This window comes from Desmodus rotundus, chromosome 1, assembly GCF_022682495.2.
Source record: "Desmodus rotundus isolate HL8 chromosome 1, HLdesRot8A.1, whole genome shotgun sequence".
In the NCBI taxonomy this organism is placed as follows: Eukaryota; Metazoa; Chordata; class Mammalia; order Chiroptera; family Phyllostomidae; genus Desmodus; species Desmodus rotundus.
This window is the reverse complement of record NC_071387.1, coordinates 23,711,024-23,726,295: the sequence shown is the minus strand read 5'-3', so window position 1 is coordinate 23,726,295 and position 15,272 is coordinate 23,711,024. Positions and strand designations below refer to the sequence as shown.

General features: G+C 39.9%; 1 protein-coding gene across 7 annotated transcripts in view; it reads left to right on the top strand.

The window, feature by feature from the left end:
- The window catches only part of FKTN (fukutin), a 43,588-nt gene that overhangs the window by 8,552 nt on the left and 19,764 nt on the right, over positions 1 to 15,272 (top strand). For all 7 annotated transcript variants that reach the window (XR_011651139.1, XM_071221272.1, XM_053922049.1 and 4 more), the window contains 4 exons: positions 320 to 523; positions 5,113 to 5,390; positions 6,063 to 6,195; positions 10,111 to 10,240. Coding sequence is in view for 6 of the 7 variants with exons in the window: in XM_071221272.1 (XP_071077373.1) it covers positions 320 to 523; positions 5,113 to 5,390; positions 6,063 to 6,195; positions 10,111 to 10,240 (745 nt within the window). In the remaining variant the exon portion in view is untranslated. The remainder of the gene's footprint in view (positions 1 to 319; positions 524 to 5,112; positions 5,391 to 6,062; positions 6,196 to 10,110; positions 10,241 to 15,272) is intronic.

Here is a 15,272-nt window from a genome sequence, read left to right as displayed (position 1 = left end):
GACGTTTCCTTTCTGATAACGACTTTCTCTGCAAAGATTTTCTGAGCCTTTTGTTGTACAATTAATCAGTAGCTTACTGTTCTGTACTTTATAGTATGGTGCATATATTTTACCTGGGTTTGTAAATATTTGTTCATCTTCCTCAGTAGACTGTGTACTTCCTGAGAGTAGGGACCGTGTCTTATTATTATTTTAGCCTAAGAATAAGGATGGTGTCTGTTGAGTAAACACTCTATATACTTATGAGATCAATGAATAGAATTTACTAAGATATTGTATTGGTTTAGTAGAATTAAGGAGATTCTTTTCCTCTCAACAGCGTGCAGTTAAAAAATTTATTATGCTAACATCGAGCCAAAATGTACCTGTGTTCCTTATTGATCCTCTGATTCTGGAATTGATTAATAAAAACTTGGAACAAGTCAAAAATACCTCTCATGGCGCCGCTTCAGAATGCAGCTTTTTCTGTGTTCCAAGAGACTTCACTACATTTGCACTGCAGTATCACCTGTGGAAGAATGAGGTAAGATGATCTGCTTTCAGATAGTAGGAAGCCTTTTACAGAGTAGAATGAGAGAATACCAGTTTAAAATGTAAAACATTTAAAAATTTTCTAAAAGCTTTTTATAAATTATGTCGGGAATATATTCAGCTGTAAGTAACAGCACAATAATAGCTTAAGCATGTAGAGTACAGCACAGGGAACATAGTCAATAATATTGTAATAACTGTGTGTGGTGTCAGGGGTACTAGACTTATTGGGGGACGCATCGTAAGTTACATAAATGTCAGCCACTCTGCTGTACATCTGAAACTAATATAATATTGAATGTCAACTGTAACTGAAAAATAAAAAAGAATTTTAATAATAGCTTAAGCAAATAGGGAATTTATTTTTCTTGTACAACAAGAAATTAAAAGATTGGTGGCTTTTGGTATTAATTCACCTTCCTAGTGACGTCAGGCCTGGCATCACTGAAGTCCTTTTCTCATCTCTGATCTTCACGAGATGGCTGGTGTAGCCCCGGGTGTCACATTCATGTTCAAGGCAGGAAGACGACAGGAGGGGATGATGATCCTATCCATCCTTGGAAGTAAAATTTTGCTCAGCTACTTATAGCTCACTGTCCAGAACTATGTTCATATGTCTCCTTGTTGTGAAGGAGGCTGAAGAGACAGGAATTTGGCCTTTCTGTCAGTGCGGGCAAGCAGGTGGGAAGGGATTTGGTGATGAATTGTCAGGATCTGCCACGTAAGGTGTAAGTGAAGGTAGTATCCCTAACTGGTAGCGCCATTCTTGTCCAAGTGCACGGGACTCATTTGATACTCAAGTGGGGTGCTTCTTAGGTGTATCCAGAAATTCAAACTTATATTTTAAGTCACACAGTAGTAGTCAAAAAAAAAAAAAAGCCTCAATCGAATATGCTAAAACTTTGCTTACTTCTTTCTTTATTTGGAATACCTCCAAATTCCCAACTTTACTGTTTTTCACTCTGAGGAGTTAGCATCAGATTAAATGAACTGAACCAGTTAGGCAGCCCCCGCTACCCCCCACGGTGGTAGCATGCCCACTGGCTCCGCAGTGGGATCTGTGACCCCTGAGAGGCGGGCTGCCTTCCAGGTGACAGGCAGTGGGATCTGTGACCCCTGAGAGGCGGGCTGCCTTCCAGGTGACAGGCAGTGGGATCTGTGACCCCTGAGAGGCAGGCTGCCCTCCAGGTGATGGCGGGCTCTGGGTCAGCGGGCATGCTGCACATCCGCTCCGTTGCCCCAACTCTCACCTTTGACTTACTTCCGACTTACAGTTCTTGTTCATTTTTTTCTTTCTTCTCAACTTTACACTTTGAAAATATTTAAACTTATAGAAAATTTAGAGCATGTTTTTTTAAATGTAGTTTCTATTTTTTAATCAAAATTGTACTTGAGTAAGTTTAAAAGGTCAAATAGTAATGAAAAGCTCATGATGAAAAAGGTGTATGTGCCTCTTCTCTCCACACCCCTTATTTCCACTCCTAGCACCAGCCACTCTCAACTCTGCTGTCTACTTTATCTTCTCACTTATAAATGAAATATTTATGCTCCCTATTTTTAATATTTCATGTTTAGATTATGAATTATGAGAAGTTAACTCATATCTATTTTGTCACACATATGCCCACACACTCTCTCTCTTCAGCCATCACTACCCTAAAATGACCACATCACACTCTTTACTTAAACCAGTAGTCAGCGTTTACCTTGTTATGAACATATAGTCACGGGGATGCTACCCCGTGTACTCTCATTATATTTCGTTTCTTAGGCAGTTCTTCTTTTCTCTGTTGTTTGCTAGTTTTTTTATGTATCTATGAATAATCCATGTGTGAGCTCTGCAAAGAAATATAAAACTCTTGGTACTCTTCTGTCATGTCAGCTAATCTCTCAGTTCCTTTTTTTTTTTTCCTGGTGACATACCTCCAAGAGCTGCTGGTCTTTCTACCCTAACACAGACTGATCTGCTGTGCAGATACTGTTCTGTAACTCCCCTTACATTTTAGGAATTCTCTTCTGAGAAAGGGTGAGTGGGATGTTGAAACCTTATATATCAAAAATGTCTCTTTCTACTTGCACATTTGATTTCTAATTTGACTTATATAGCATTCAGCTTCTGCTGTGTACCAAATCATCCCAAAATTTAATGGCCTAAACCACATCCACTTATGTAGCTCATGATTCTGTTACTAGGGTCAGCTGAGGCTCACCTGTGCGGCTGTCAATCAGCTAGGCAGCTGTGCTTGCTCAGGATGGCCGGCTGTCATGTGGCAGTGGAGGTGCCTGGGCCTGTGTCTTTCGTCATCCAGGCTAGTCCAGGCTAGTCCAAGAAAGCAAAAGCATGCAGGGGCTCTTGACATCGTGAAAATATTAAGATTTCTTATCTATTAACATGAAACATATGTCCTTTAATTTCTGGTGTCCTTTGATATTATTTAATAGAATATTCTAATTTTTCTTACAGATTTCGCACATCTCTTACAAGATTTATTTCTAGCTACCTTATGTGGTTTTTTGGAGGGGGGATTAATATAGATATTTTTTTTTTTTTTACAATTCATTTTTATAGGTGGATGAGAATGCTGTTGACTTTTGTATTTTGATCTTTTTCCCAGCAACTGCACCGGTCTCTGAACTCTGTAGATAAATTTCAATAGTTTCTCCCCTGTCCTCTTTTTGTCCCTTTCTCTCTTTTTCTCTTTCTCTCTTTGAATATAGAGTATTATATTCTCTGCACAAAAAAACAGTTTGGTATGTTCCTTTCCAACTCTTGCACCTAATTTCTTGTCTTTTCGATTTAGGTAGGGCCCCCAGGATAGTATTGGATAAAAGTGTTCTTTCTTTCTAAACTTTTTATTACTTGGGTGTTGGACTTCCAGAATTGATCCTCTCATTATCCTATCTTTGCTCTCTGATTTTTTATCTCGTTTTCTGTTCTACTTTTAATAACGATTTCATTGATTTTTTCATATTTTTGGTTGAAATTTTTATATTTTTATTTTCTAAGAGCTCTGTATACTCTTATTATTTCTCATAATAACATGGGTACAGTTTTGTTTTTTACTCTGCAGATTTTAAAGTGTTTTTTAGTTTTTTTTTTTTTGCTCTGCTGAATTTTGTTTTTGCAAATCCCTTTTTTTCTGGATGTTTATTTTTGATATTATTATTTGCTTTTCATGATACGGGTTTTCTACAATGCTTGTTGATCTTTGTCTTTCATATTTAAGAATGAGACACCGAAAACCAATTGGGAGTTTTTGGTGAGGGCCAGGCCTTCTTAACTGGCGGGCGGCACGGCAGGGTAGTAAGAGCGTGCCGGCCTCTGCACTGGAGACGCTTCTACATGTCAGTATTTGCAGGTCGCTCCTGTTGGCCTGTTTGATTTCCTCATCAAAGAGCCCGAAAGGGTTATAAACCTGTTTTACAAAGAGTATTTTATAATATTCCTTTATTTTCCCGAAATGAAGTTCATAGAAATTTTAACCTATCTGCATACATAATCCCCTGAATCAATATAATGTCTTCAGTATAATATAAGATAGAAATGAAGGGGATGTGTATTTCAGTGTATAAGTGCTCAGGAAGGGCTACACTGAAAAACACAATGAAGTAACTCACATGCTTGCATGTATCAGTCGGGTCCCAAAGTGCAATAGCTTCAAATGTTACTGAGTGACTTGGTGGTTACTAATGCGGTTTTCCAAAGAAATGAGTAAGTTTTTAACCACAAAAAAGCAAAATCGTTTTTCCTCCAGCAGGGCTATGTTATTCCTGAGAAAGGAGGCTCTGATAATTACGAACAAGTTTTTCACTACGTGATTGTCTGTTAGGACATTTGAATTATGCAGGGCACAGGACTGACGGTCACATTTTGGACTGTAGGATGTCTAGTGTTCCTGGCCTGGGCCTCTGCGTGCCAGGTTTGTCTTTCTCAATCTTTGTGATGACCAAAGACATCCCCAAACATTTTTAAATGTTTCATGGATACAGTATCACTTGCCTGGAGAACCAGTGCTTCAGAAGAAAGGGAATATTAGTCTTGTTATGTGAGATTTATATTACAACTAATGATGTTAGAAAATGCACTTTGTTTTATAGTGTGTCTCAGTCTGTTTCCTAATGATTTGTGTTATGGTGGGCTTGTAGTGTAGTAGCAGTTTAAGGTGTTGGGTTATAAACTATAGGATGAAAGTGCTACTTTTTGCAAGCACATTTTGAAGCTAAAGGTTATTAGAAGTTACATTGAGAACTACAAGTTTAAGTGCTGTTCTTATATATATAAGATTTATTTTGTAGACACTAATCAGAGAACACTGAAATGAGCATTCTCATTCCAGGGAAAGTTTTTGCATTTTCATAGAGTCTTTGAACATGTCTTCCAAGTGACTTAGTTTCTCTCTTTGGTACTTTTCTTTTTTCCCCCACCACCTCCTTCTCCTCACCACCCTCATTTTTAAATCTTCAGGCAAAGAACAGATTAGCACAAAAGTATGTATGGCTTAATTCAGTATAAGAACCATCCTAGTTTTTCTACTAGTGTTTGGTTTTAAATGTTCTTGCTTGATGTTTCTTTGGTTTTAGGAAGGCTGGTTTCGGATAGCTGAGAATATGGGATTTCAGTGTCTAAAGACAGAGAGCAAAGATCCCCGGCTCGATGGGATAGACTCGCTTTCCGGAACTGAGATTCCCCTGCACTACATCTGCAAGCTGGCCACTCACGCCATCCACTTGGTGGTCTTTCACGAGAGGAGTGGCAACTACCTCTGGCACGGCCATCTGCGGCTCAAAAGACACGTTGACAAGAAATTTGTTCCTTTTCGAAAGTTACAGTTTGGTCGTTATCCGGGAGCTTTTGACAGGTAAGTTCGGGGTCTAAAGGGGAAATGTGAAACCTGTATAGTCCAGTCATGAATTCCTACCCTTTTCTTTTATATGTATATAAAAATTAAATCTAATATGCGGTTCACACAACTCAGTTTTGAAATGTAAATATTCAACAGGAAGACGCTCAGGCCCAAACGCCCCAGGAAATGTATATGAGAATGTTCATAGCAACATTGTTCTTAATGCCCCCAAACAAAACATTGTGTATTCATACAGTAAGTCGTGTTGTAGAGCAGGGAAAGGAACGGACTAGTGCTCTGAGCAGCAGGACAGATGAATGCTCCAGTGTCGGGGGCAGAAGCAGGCATAAAAAACCGTAGATCTCATGATGGCATTTATAAGGAGTTCAAACACCGGGTATAAAGTATGTTCGTAGATGTATACTTAGGTATTAAAAGTGGTCAAGATGTACAGACTTCCAGTTATGAGAAAAATAAGTTCTGGGAACATAATATACAGACAGGTGACTGTAGATTTGGATTGTACATTTGAAAGCAGCTAAGAGAGTAGATCTTAAAAATTGATACCTGAAGTAATTGAAAATATGCTTGATGTTTAGCTATTTTGCTTATGTTGTATATTTTGAAGAGGCTATCAGTACGACTCGGATTTAAATCCTTATAATAAATCTTAACTTTTGTTTTCAGGCCAGAATTACAACACATCACTGTTGATGGACTAGAAATTCTCATTCCAAAAGATCCAATGCGCTTTCTAGAAGAAATGCCACACTCTAGGTTTATTGAGTGTAGGTATAAAGAGGCTCGAGCATTCTTCCAGGTTAGAGATAACCACATAGTATAGTTTTTAAATGAAAGGAAATGTGTTTGTTTCTAGTATTTTGGGGGGAGGGGAGATGAAGGGGATTATGGAAAATAAGTAGAAAACATTTTTTGATTTATCTGTTTTCTTTTAATTGTTTTAAAAGTACATGAAACATTAAGAGACTATTTAATATTGTTTGATATTTGTGGAGACCTTGTTTTATATGGACAGACTCTGATAGGTTTGGCGTTGGCCTCTACTTTCAGCTAGGACAGCCCATACACTTCATGGTGTGTTCTGTTCTTGAAGTGCTCCAGCTAGGATGAAGCCACTGCAGAAAGTGGACCGTGTGAAAAAGCATAGAAAATAGTTCATGGAAAATGCAGGTTTTCGGAGGGTTGGCATTGAGTATGAAATTTTTTGTTTATGAAGGTTTTTGAAGATAAATGCTACACAAAGACCAAGTGCTTTTGAACTTTACTTTTATTCTGCTGCTCTAGCTTTCAATTCAATAAACATTTATTGAAAGCCTGTTTCCCAGACACTCTGCTGACCCTGGGGATATAAAGGTGATTTTGAAGGGCATGGAAGTTCAGCTCTAAGAGATGACATGAAACAGAAATACTGGGTAAACAGTGAAATTTACAGTGGGGTTTTGGTACCTCAATTCTTCCACGTGCCTTTTTTTCTGGGGTTTCCTTCTAAGAAAGCTTGTACACAAGGACAGGACCATATGGGAAAATCACCGGTCAGATGCCCAGCACCAGCAAATGTGAGGCTTTGCTCATAGGCTGTGCCGGCCCCAGGACCCAGGCCTGATGGTCCAAGTGAGCCTCCCTTACCCTGTTCCCTTACTTGTGTGGCTGCAGAGCTGTGAAACATACCCAGTCGGCCCCATGGATGAAAAGCTGGAAACCCACGTGTGTGGAGTGGTGTGTTCCTGCTCTAGTAGGCCAGCACCGCCCATCATATCCCCACCACCTGGTAACAAGAAGCAGAAGAGATGTGATCTGAGGCTTGACCTTTACCGTTCACTCTTTCTGCCTTAAGGGAGTTTGTTCGGGCTGCCACCTCTGTCATAGTAATCATCCCAGTGACTTGTGAATGTACAGGATTATGTGAACTTCTTGATGGCAGACATCTTACTTTACTCACCTCGGTAGCCCCAGTATCTAGCATGGTACCTGGCACAGAGATCCTGTAATCATGGCAGAGTGCACGGAGGAGAAGGTGCTCATTTGAATCAGATGATTTTTAGAGACATTTGTTAGAGCTACTCATTAGCTAGCAGGCATTTGCCCAGACTCAGGTGTTGATCTTTGTGGGAAAGCAGTGTAAATGGAAAGTGTCTCGAACTGCTGAGAAATCATGAAGATAGTATCATTTTTTAATTCCATATTTTCATTCTTGCAAGATTTTTAGGGCAAAGAATCAGTGTTTGAGTAAAGAGAATGGATGACTGATGCTCAGCGGGCTTTTCAGTTTATCATAGCCTCATAGTTGTGGTGTTTAAAGTACCATCACAAAGCAAGACTCTGATGCCATCTGGAAGTTTATGTTCGTAACAGGATCAGGGGGGCTTTGTACTCATTCCTCAGGGTGTTATCTCTGTCCTTCCCTGCAGCAGGGCAGACTTGCGATCCCTAATTTGTTTTTGTGCCTCTCGTGCTAATGTATTGGCATTACTCATATAGAGTGCCTGATGGAACTAATAACTTTGTAAAATTTTCATCCTCATAAGTGTGTCATTCTCCATCATTTCTTATGTCAGAACTGTGATTAAAAATAATCAGCAGGGTCCTTTTTCAAATTAAAGTGAATATGCGTAAGTGAGCACTGGATGGCGCCAAACCGCCGTAAATACTCTCCTGGTGTAAAGCAAGCAGTGGACCGTTCTACAAATCTCACAAAGCAGCCTCCAAGCTTTTTAAAAATAGTAATGTGTTTTGAAACATTCTCAAACTTTTTTAAAAGTTGGAAATAATATACAAATGTATTTTTTTCCCTGAACCAGTGGGAGTAAGTCATGTGCCCTATAACTTTAATATTTCCTAAAAGCAAGAATATTCTTTAGAGGTCTTAATACAAAATTTAGGAAATTAACACATAGATTATTACCATTTAATCTCCATTCATGTTTTTCTAATCGTCCCAGTAATGACCTTTATGTCAAAAGGATTTGGTTTAGCATCACAGGTTGTATTTAATTTCCTCGTCTCTTTAGTCTCCTTCTGTCTCAAACAGTTTCATAGTTCTTTTTTGACTTCTCATGACTATTCTACTTTTGAGGACTTTAGGCCAGACATTTTGTGAATGTTCGCCCGTTTGGGGTTTGTCTGGGCTTTCCTCACGCTGGATTCAGGTTGCACAGCTTTCCCAGGAATAACACAGGCGCGATGCGGTGCCCTCCGCATCCTGCCCTCCGCATCGCACCCGTCAGGCGGTGCATGACCTGGGCGTGGCCCTCTTCTGTTGGCGTTCCGGTCCATCACTCCATCGAAGTGCTGTTTGCTAGCCTCACGCCTGTGAAATTTCTGTTTTTCACCTTGGCAATTAATAGCATTTGGCATGAAGCTACTTTAAAACTATGTAAAACAGTAAAATATTTACATAAAAATATGTAAGTACTGTCAATATCATCAGACCTTCCCCTTAATTTTTGATATCAGTGTGAACTCATGGTTTTCTGTTCTTTCAATTGTTTTCATTATTTTGGTCCTTAGTTGTTCCATTTGGCCAGTTGTATAATTTGGCCATTGGGAACCCCTTCATGATGGCTTCTGTGCCTTTTTGACATATCTCCATCATTTTTTGAGCGCTTTCTTGCTTTTTGGCACAGATACTTGAGGTGTACCTTGTCCTTTCCCCGCCGTAACCCTGGAACCAGCCGTTTCTCCGAGTACTGGTATCTTCTAGAAGCCACGATGTGGATGCCAGTTGTGCTCATTGCTACTTGGGTTTGGCTGCACACAGGTCCTCTCAGGAGTAGAGTGTGTGTGTATTTATTTCTGTATCTATCTATCTATCTATCTATCAAGCTCTATGAATTCATATTGATATCTCCAGTCTAATTAATTTACATCCATTAAACAGCATACAGTTCATTGCCACCTTTGTGACTCCCTTCGCAACAGTGAGAAACCCGATTCTTATTACCCTTAATGTATTTACTTAGTGTTGAATTGCCCGCATTTCTGTCGCCCCCTCCTGTGTGGATGCTGTCCTTACCCTGCTCTGGCTCTGACTCCCCACACTGGACTGCCCCTCCGTGTGGACAGCCCCATCACTTGCTCAGGCTCTGACACCGACACCAGGCCGGCACTGTGCGCCTGCTTGCTCCACCTCACCTAATGGCTCTAGTTTTGAATAGTTAAGGGGGGGTGGGTAGGGGGACGATGGGACATGCTCTCCTAACTTACTTTGTTTCGTTTTTATTTATTTCTGAATCTACCAAGAAGTTTAGAACTAAGGTAATAGACATTTTTCTGGACTTGATTTTGTTAATTATCAAAAAATAATTAATGAGCTCCAGTCTGTTGAGTTCCAGTAAAAAAATAAGCAGGGAATATGGAAATATCCAGACACCTGGCCTAAGAATACGTTTTGCTTCAGATATGCTGGTAGCTCTCAGAATCAGCCTTCTTTTCCCCTACTTAACCAGCCTGTAGAATTTGTGAAGTGGAGGAGGGAGGGGATAAAGGTATCGGTCTCATCCTGGTTCTGTTCCTTCCCCTTTAAACTTGTCTCCTAGAGTCTTCTCCTATAGACTTATTTTACAAGATAAATGTGTGACCAACAGGGAACTCTGAAGCTTCATTTTTATAATAGAAGAATATATGGGACTAATTTTCAAATTTAATTCGATGTCACAGAAACATTTCTAGGCATTTAGAAATGGCTGCAATAGCTGACTCTTTATCACACCTGCAGCAGCACCTTGAAGACAGCGCCGCGGAAGCTGTGGCCTTTCGGAAGAGTGCAAAGGAATTGCTGCAGCTCGCAGCCAAAACGTTAAAGAAATTGGGAGTACGGTTCTGGCTGAGCAGCGGAACTTGTCTGGGTAACATCTTTGTTGCTTTGCATTTGCCTTTGTGTCATTTGTCCTCTTTGGCTTCAGGGAGGACTGCTGGAGATGACAAAATGTCAGTGATCGTTTAAGTGTCCTGTGTACAGATAGAATAAATGTAGTGCGTGGAGCAAGAATTTATAGGTTTCTTTAAAGAAATTAATTTCAGAAACAGAAAATGAGTTAGGAAGGCCATACTTGTGTTTACCAAAAATTATAATTCACGTGTATAAAATGTACATTAGAACATGTGGACTACAATGGATTCTGATTAGCATTTTATTATTTCTATCCCAATTATTGTTGCTTTTTTAACAAACTATTCAACTTCTTTTCTTACACATGATACAAAGTTGCTTGCACCAAATTTTCTCCTGAGAGGAACATTGAAGGGAGGGCCATAAGGTCTTCACAACCCTTCTCCAGGTTCTTGGTAGCACCCCCGATGGGACATCACTGCCTTCCCATATTCTCCCCGGTCAGAGGTGGGGAAATGTAGTTTCTAGAGTCCGCAGGCAAGTTGCTCTTACAGTCTGAGAAAGATTTCTGGATCTCTTTCCATCAAAGTTCTTTGGAATTTCGAATATTTTAGAATCTTAAATGTTGTTATTTTCATTCTCTCTTGTTTATAACTGCAGTTGGTTATAGCTGGGTTCTTTCTTAATTATAACTGTATTTATATAAAAATTAATTATCCTGCTTTTATAGAATTACCATATAATTTATTTCTAATTCAAGAGACTTTTGAGAGTGAAAAGGAGACCCATTAATAATGATGTTGAACAACAGTCGTAAACTGGGATATTTGGTTTTGCTCTTAGACTCTGTGGAAAATTCACATGGTTCTTCTTAACGAGGAGCATACAACTACAGTAAGCCAAAAAAAAAGAGTACTGTATTTTGCTGTATATACTGCATACTTTTTTGCCCAAATTTTTGAGGGAAAAATAAGAATGAGCATTATATATAGGTAGCATCTGAAATACTTTGTATCTGTTCTTGTGTCGTGTAATTATTTGTTACATAACATTTCTTATACCATAATATGTTCAAAAATAAATGTTAAAATTCCTTTATAATACAAAAAACAAGTATCTAAACATAAATAAATAAGTAATTGAATTAAAATTAAAGTTTTTTTCTGAAAGTTTGGGCCAAAAACATGGGCACATATTATTCACAGAAGCATATTGTACATGGCAAAATATAGTGCCTCTCACACACATGTGATATATACTTGTCATCAGAAATATTTCTTAATCATTTGTCATGGTTTGTTTTGAATTTTTAGCACCATTTTTTTTTTTTTTTTATTTAAGGGCATTTATAAAATTAAGAGCCTTCCATACTGTGTTTTATCCTCACCCAGGGATATTTTTTTATTGTTTTTAGATAGAGATGAAGAGAAAGAGAAAAACATTGTTTGTTTGCCTTCTCGTACACTCCCTGTCTGGGGATCGAACCCACAACAAGGGCTTGTGCCCTGACTGGGAATCGAACCTGAGACCTTTTGGTCTAGGGGATGACGCTCCAACCAACTGAGCCACACCGGCCAGGGCAACAGCCTTCCATTTTTAATAGTTTGTCATTCTTTTACAGATGTGGATTGTAGATTTTCCTCAAACTATAGGTGAGACACCCCCATCCTAGGCTTCTAAAGATTCATGTTAAAATAAAATGGAAGTGTAGAATTCCAAACAGTATTGCTCAATAGCAGTACCTATAAAGGTAATTGTGGGCATTTATGTAGTTTTTAAATAATTTGGATGGAAGGCTTCAAAGGATAATAGGGGAGACCAAGGAGCCCTTAATAATATTAAGGTATAATTTTTGTTTTTTAAAATAGTACCACAGCACCTGATTGAGAAGTATCTAATCAGGTGCAGTATCATAGTAAATAACTAGAAATATCTTTTGACAGTATGCTAAAAAGTGAGGTTGATACAGCTCTTCTTTTTGTATGATCCGTCACCCATGAGCTATGCAGATCAGTTAAGTTCTATAAATTATTACTCAGGAAAGGGATATTGTTTAGGCAAAATAACTAAATTATATATTTTTAGCCTATCTTAAAAGCAGGCTTCATCCTTAAAGGTTTCTGATTAAACATTCTCAAAAGTAATTTAATTTTTTTAGTTTCATTTTATTTTTGACTAGTCTATTTCAGTTGTCCCAATTTTTCCCTTTGTGTCCCCTTCCACCCAGCACCCCCCACTCCGTTAGGCAATCCCCCTCCTCTGTTCATGTCCGCAGGTCCTGCATATAAGTTCTTTGGCTACTCCGTTTCCTATACTTAGTCTTAACATCCCCCTGACAGTTCTGTAACTACCAATTTGTACTTCTCAATCCCTTCACCTTTTCCCCATTCCCCTATACCCCTGTCCTCGCCCCACTGGCCACCATCCCAATGATCTCCATACCTATGATTCTGTTTCTTAGTTTGTTTTTTAGATTCAATTGTTGATAGTTATGTATTAATTGCCATTTTAATGTTCATAGCTTTGATCTTTTTCTTAAGTCCCTTTAACATTTCATACAATAATGGTTTGGCGATGATGAATTCCTTTAGCTTTACATTGTCTTGGAAGCATTTTATCTGCCCTTTGATTCTACATGATAGCTTTGCTGGACAGAGTAATCTAAGGTTGTAGGTCCTTGCTTTTCATCATTTTGAATACTTCTTGCCAATCCCTTCTAGTCTGCAAAGTTTCTTTTGAGAAGTCAGCTGACACTTATGGGAACTGCTTTGGAGGTAACTCTCTGCTTTTCTCTTGCTGCTTTTAAGATTCTCTCTTTATCTTTCACCTTTGGCATTTTAATTATGATGTGCCTTGGTGTGGTCCTCTCTGCATCCATCTCATTTGGGACTCTGTGTTTCCTGGACTTGTATGTGTATCTCCTTCATCAAATGAGGAAAGTCTTTTATTATTTTTTCAAATAGGTTTTCAATTTCTTGCTCTTTCTCTCTCCTCCTCCTGGCACCCATCTGATGCAATAATTGGAACACTTGATGTTGTCCCAGAGGCTTCTTACACTATGCTCAATTTTTTGGATTCTTTTTTCTTCTTGCTGTACTGATTAGGCATCTTTTTCCTCTTTATGTTCCAAATCATTGATTTGATCCTCAGCTTCATCCACTCCACTGTTGATTCCCTGTAAATTGTTCTTTATTTCAATTAGTGTCTCCTTCATTCCTGATTGAATCATTTTTATGCTTTTGAAGTACCAACTGAGTTCCTTGAGCATCCTTATAATCAGTGTTTTGAACTCTGCATCTGATAGATTGCTTATCTCCATTTTGTTTAAAACTCCAGTTCTTTTTCTGGAGTTTTGTTCTATTCTTTTATTTGGGCCATATTTCTTTCTCTTCTCATTCTGGCAGCCTCCCTGTGTTTGTTTCTATGTATTAGGTAGAGCTGCTTTGACTCCATGTTTTGGTAGCATGGCCTAATATAGTAGGTGTCCTACAGGGTCCAGTGGCACAGCCGCCCCTATCCCCCAAGCTGGGTACTTGAGGTGCGCCCTCCTTGTGGGCTCAGTACACCCTCCTCTTGATGATGAGTCTTCATTGCTGTCGGCGGGTCAACAGGAGGGCTTTACCCAGCTAAGACAGCTGGTAGGACTGGCTGTGACCCCTGGCCCACAACCACCACCCTATGTGGCTTGTGGAGATGGTTGGGTGGTGGTGTCTGATGTGGTCTGTAACTGTGTGCTGGATGTACAGGTGCTAGGGTTTCCCAGGTGGTGCAGGCCAAGGTCAGCCTCCACCTGTGTTCTTTCGGGGGCCCCTTGGCATAAACTATAAAACAATATGAAGATGGCTGCTGTTAGTGTTGGGTCTGGGTCCACTGTGGGAGAGGTAGCAGGAGCGGGGCTCAGCTGTTCCTTGTTTGAGTGGATCTAGAGGGGTCTGAAGCCTGCACCTGGCCCAGCCCTTCATGTGGAAAAGTCACTGTTACCAGTTTGACTGGGCCCATAAGTTGGATGGCGTAGGCCCTTCGGTAATCATCATGGCAGGGCCTAGCATATGGGCCAGGTTGATGGAGACTCAGATGTGGTGCCGAGAATTGTGGCTTTGTGTGGGGGAGGGCTCAGAAAAGGTACAAGGGCCGCTATCTGCAGTTCTGTTTGGGAGGAAGCTGTCCCCCAGCTCTCGCCCTGATACCAGACACTTTAGTTCCTCCCCATATGCCACCGGTGCCCTTAAAGGTGCTGCCCCAGTGCTAGAGGCTAGAGGGAGTGAGTCTGAGTCCATCCATGTGCAGGGCCCTCCAAGAGGAGACATCTGAGAATCCTGCAGTTTCTTCCACCAACCCAACTCCCACTGGTTTTGACAGCCAGACGTTATGGGGACTTATCTTCCAGGTCCTGGAACCCAGGGCTACATGGTCTGGTGTGGGGCTGGGACCCCTCGCTCCTGAAATATCCCTTTGTTTTATATCCACCACAAGTGGGTTTGGGACCAGCCCATTCCATGTATCCATGTCTCCGCATCTCTGGCCCTTCATCCCTCCTATCCATTTGGATGAATGTGGTTTCTTTAATTCCTTAGTTGTCCGACTTCCACACAGCTCAATTTTTCGACCGTTCTGAGTGATAATTGTTCTGTAGTGTAGCTGTAATTTTGCTGTGGTTGTGCGAGGAGGTGAGCCATGTTCACCTACTTACCTATGCTCCATCTTAACTGAAAGTCTAATTTTCTTAAGTGGATGGCCCACCTAACATTATTAAAGCTATTACTTTATCCTCAAATTAAGACACATTACGAAAATTTTTGAGGATGCTTAGTGCTCAGTCCAGTAAAAGGAATGGAGGGCGGGAGGGAGAGGAGGGGGAAGGAAGGAGGAAAGGAAGGAAGGAGGAAAGGATTGGTTTTTTAACAGATGGGTCCTATAAGTACAGACTCAGTTTGGGATTTAATTTTTAAAATATAATTTTAGTAAAGCACTCTAACTCTAATCCTCTGAGATAAAATCCACTGTTACAAAGATCATCATTATAACAATGACTAATTTTTTTCCAAACT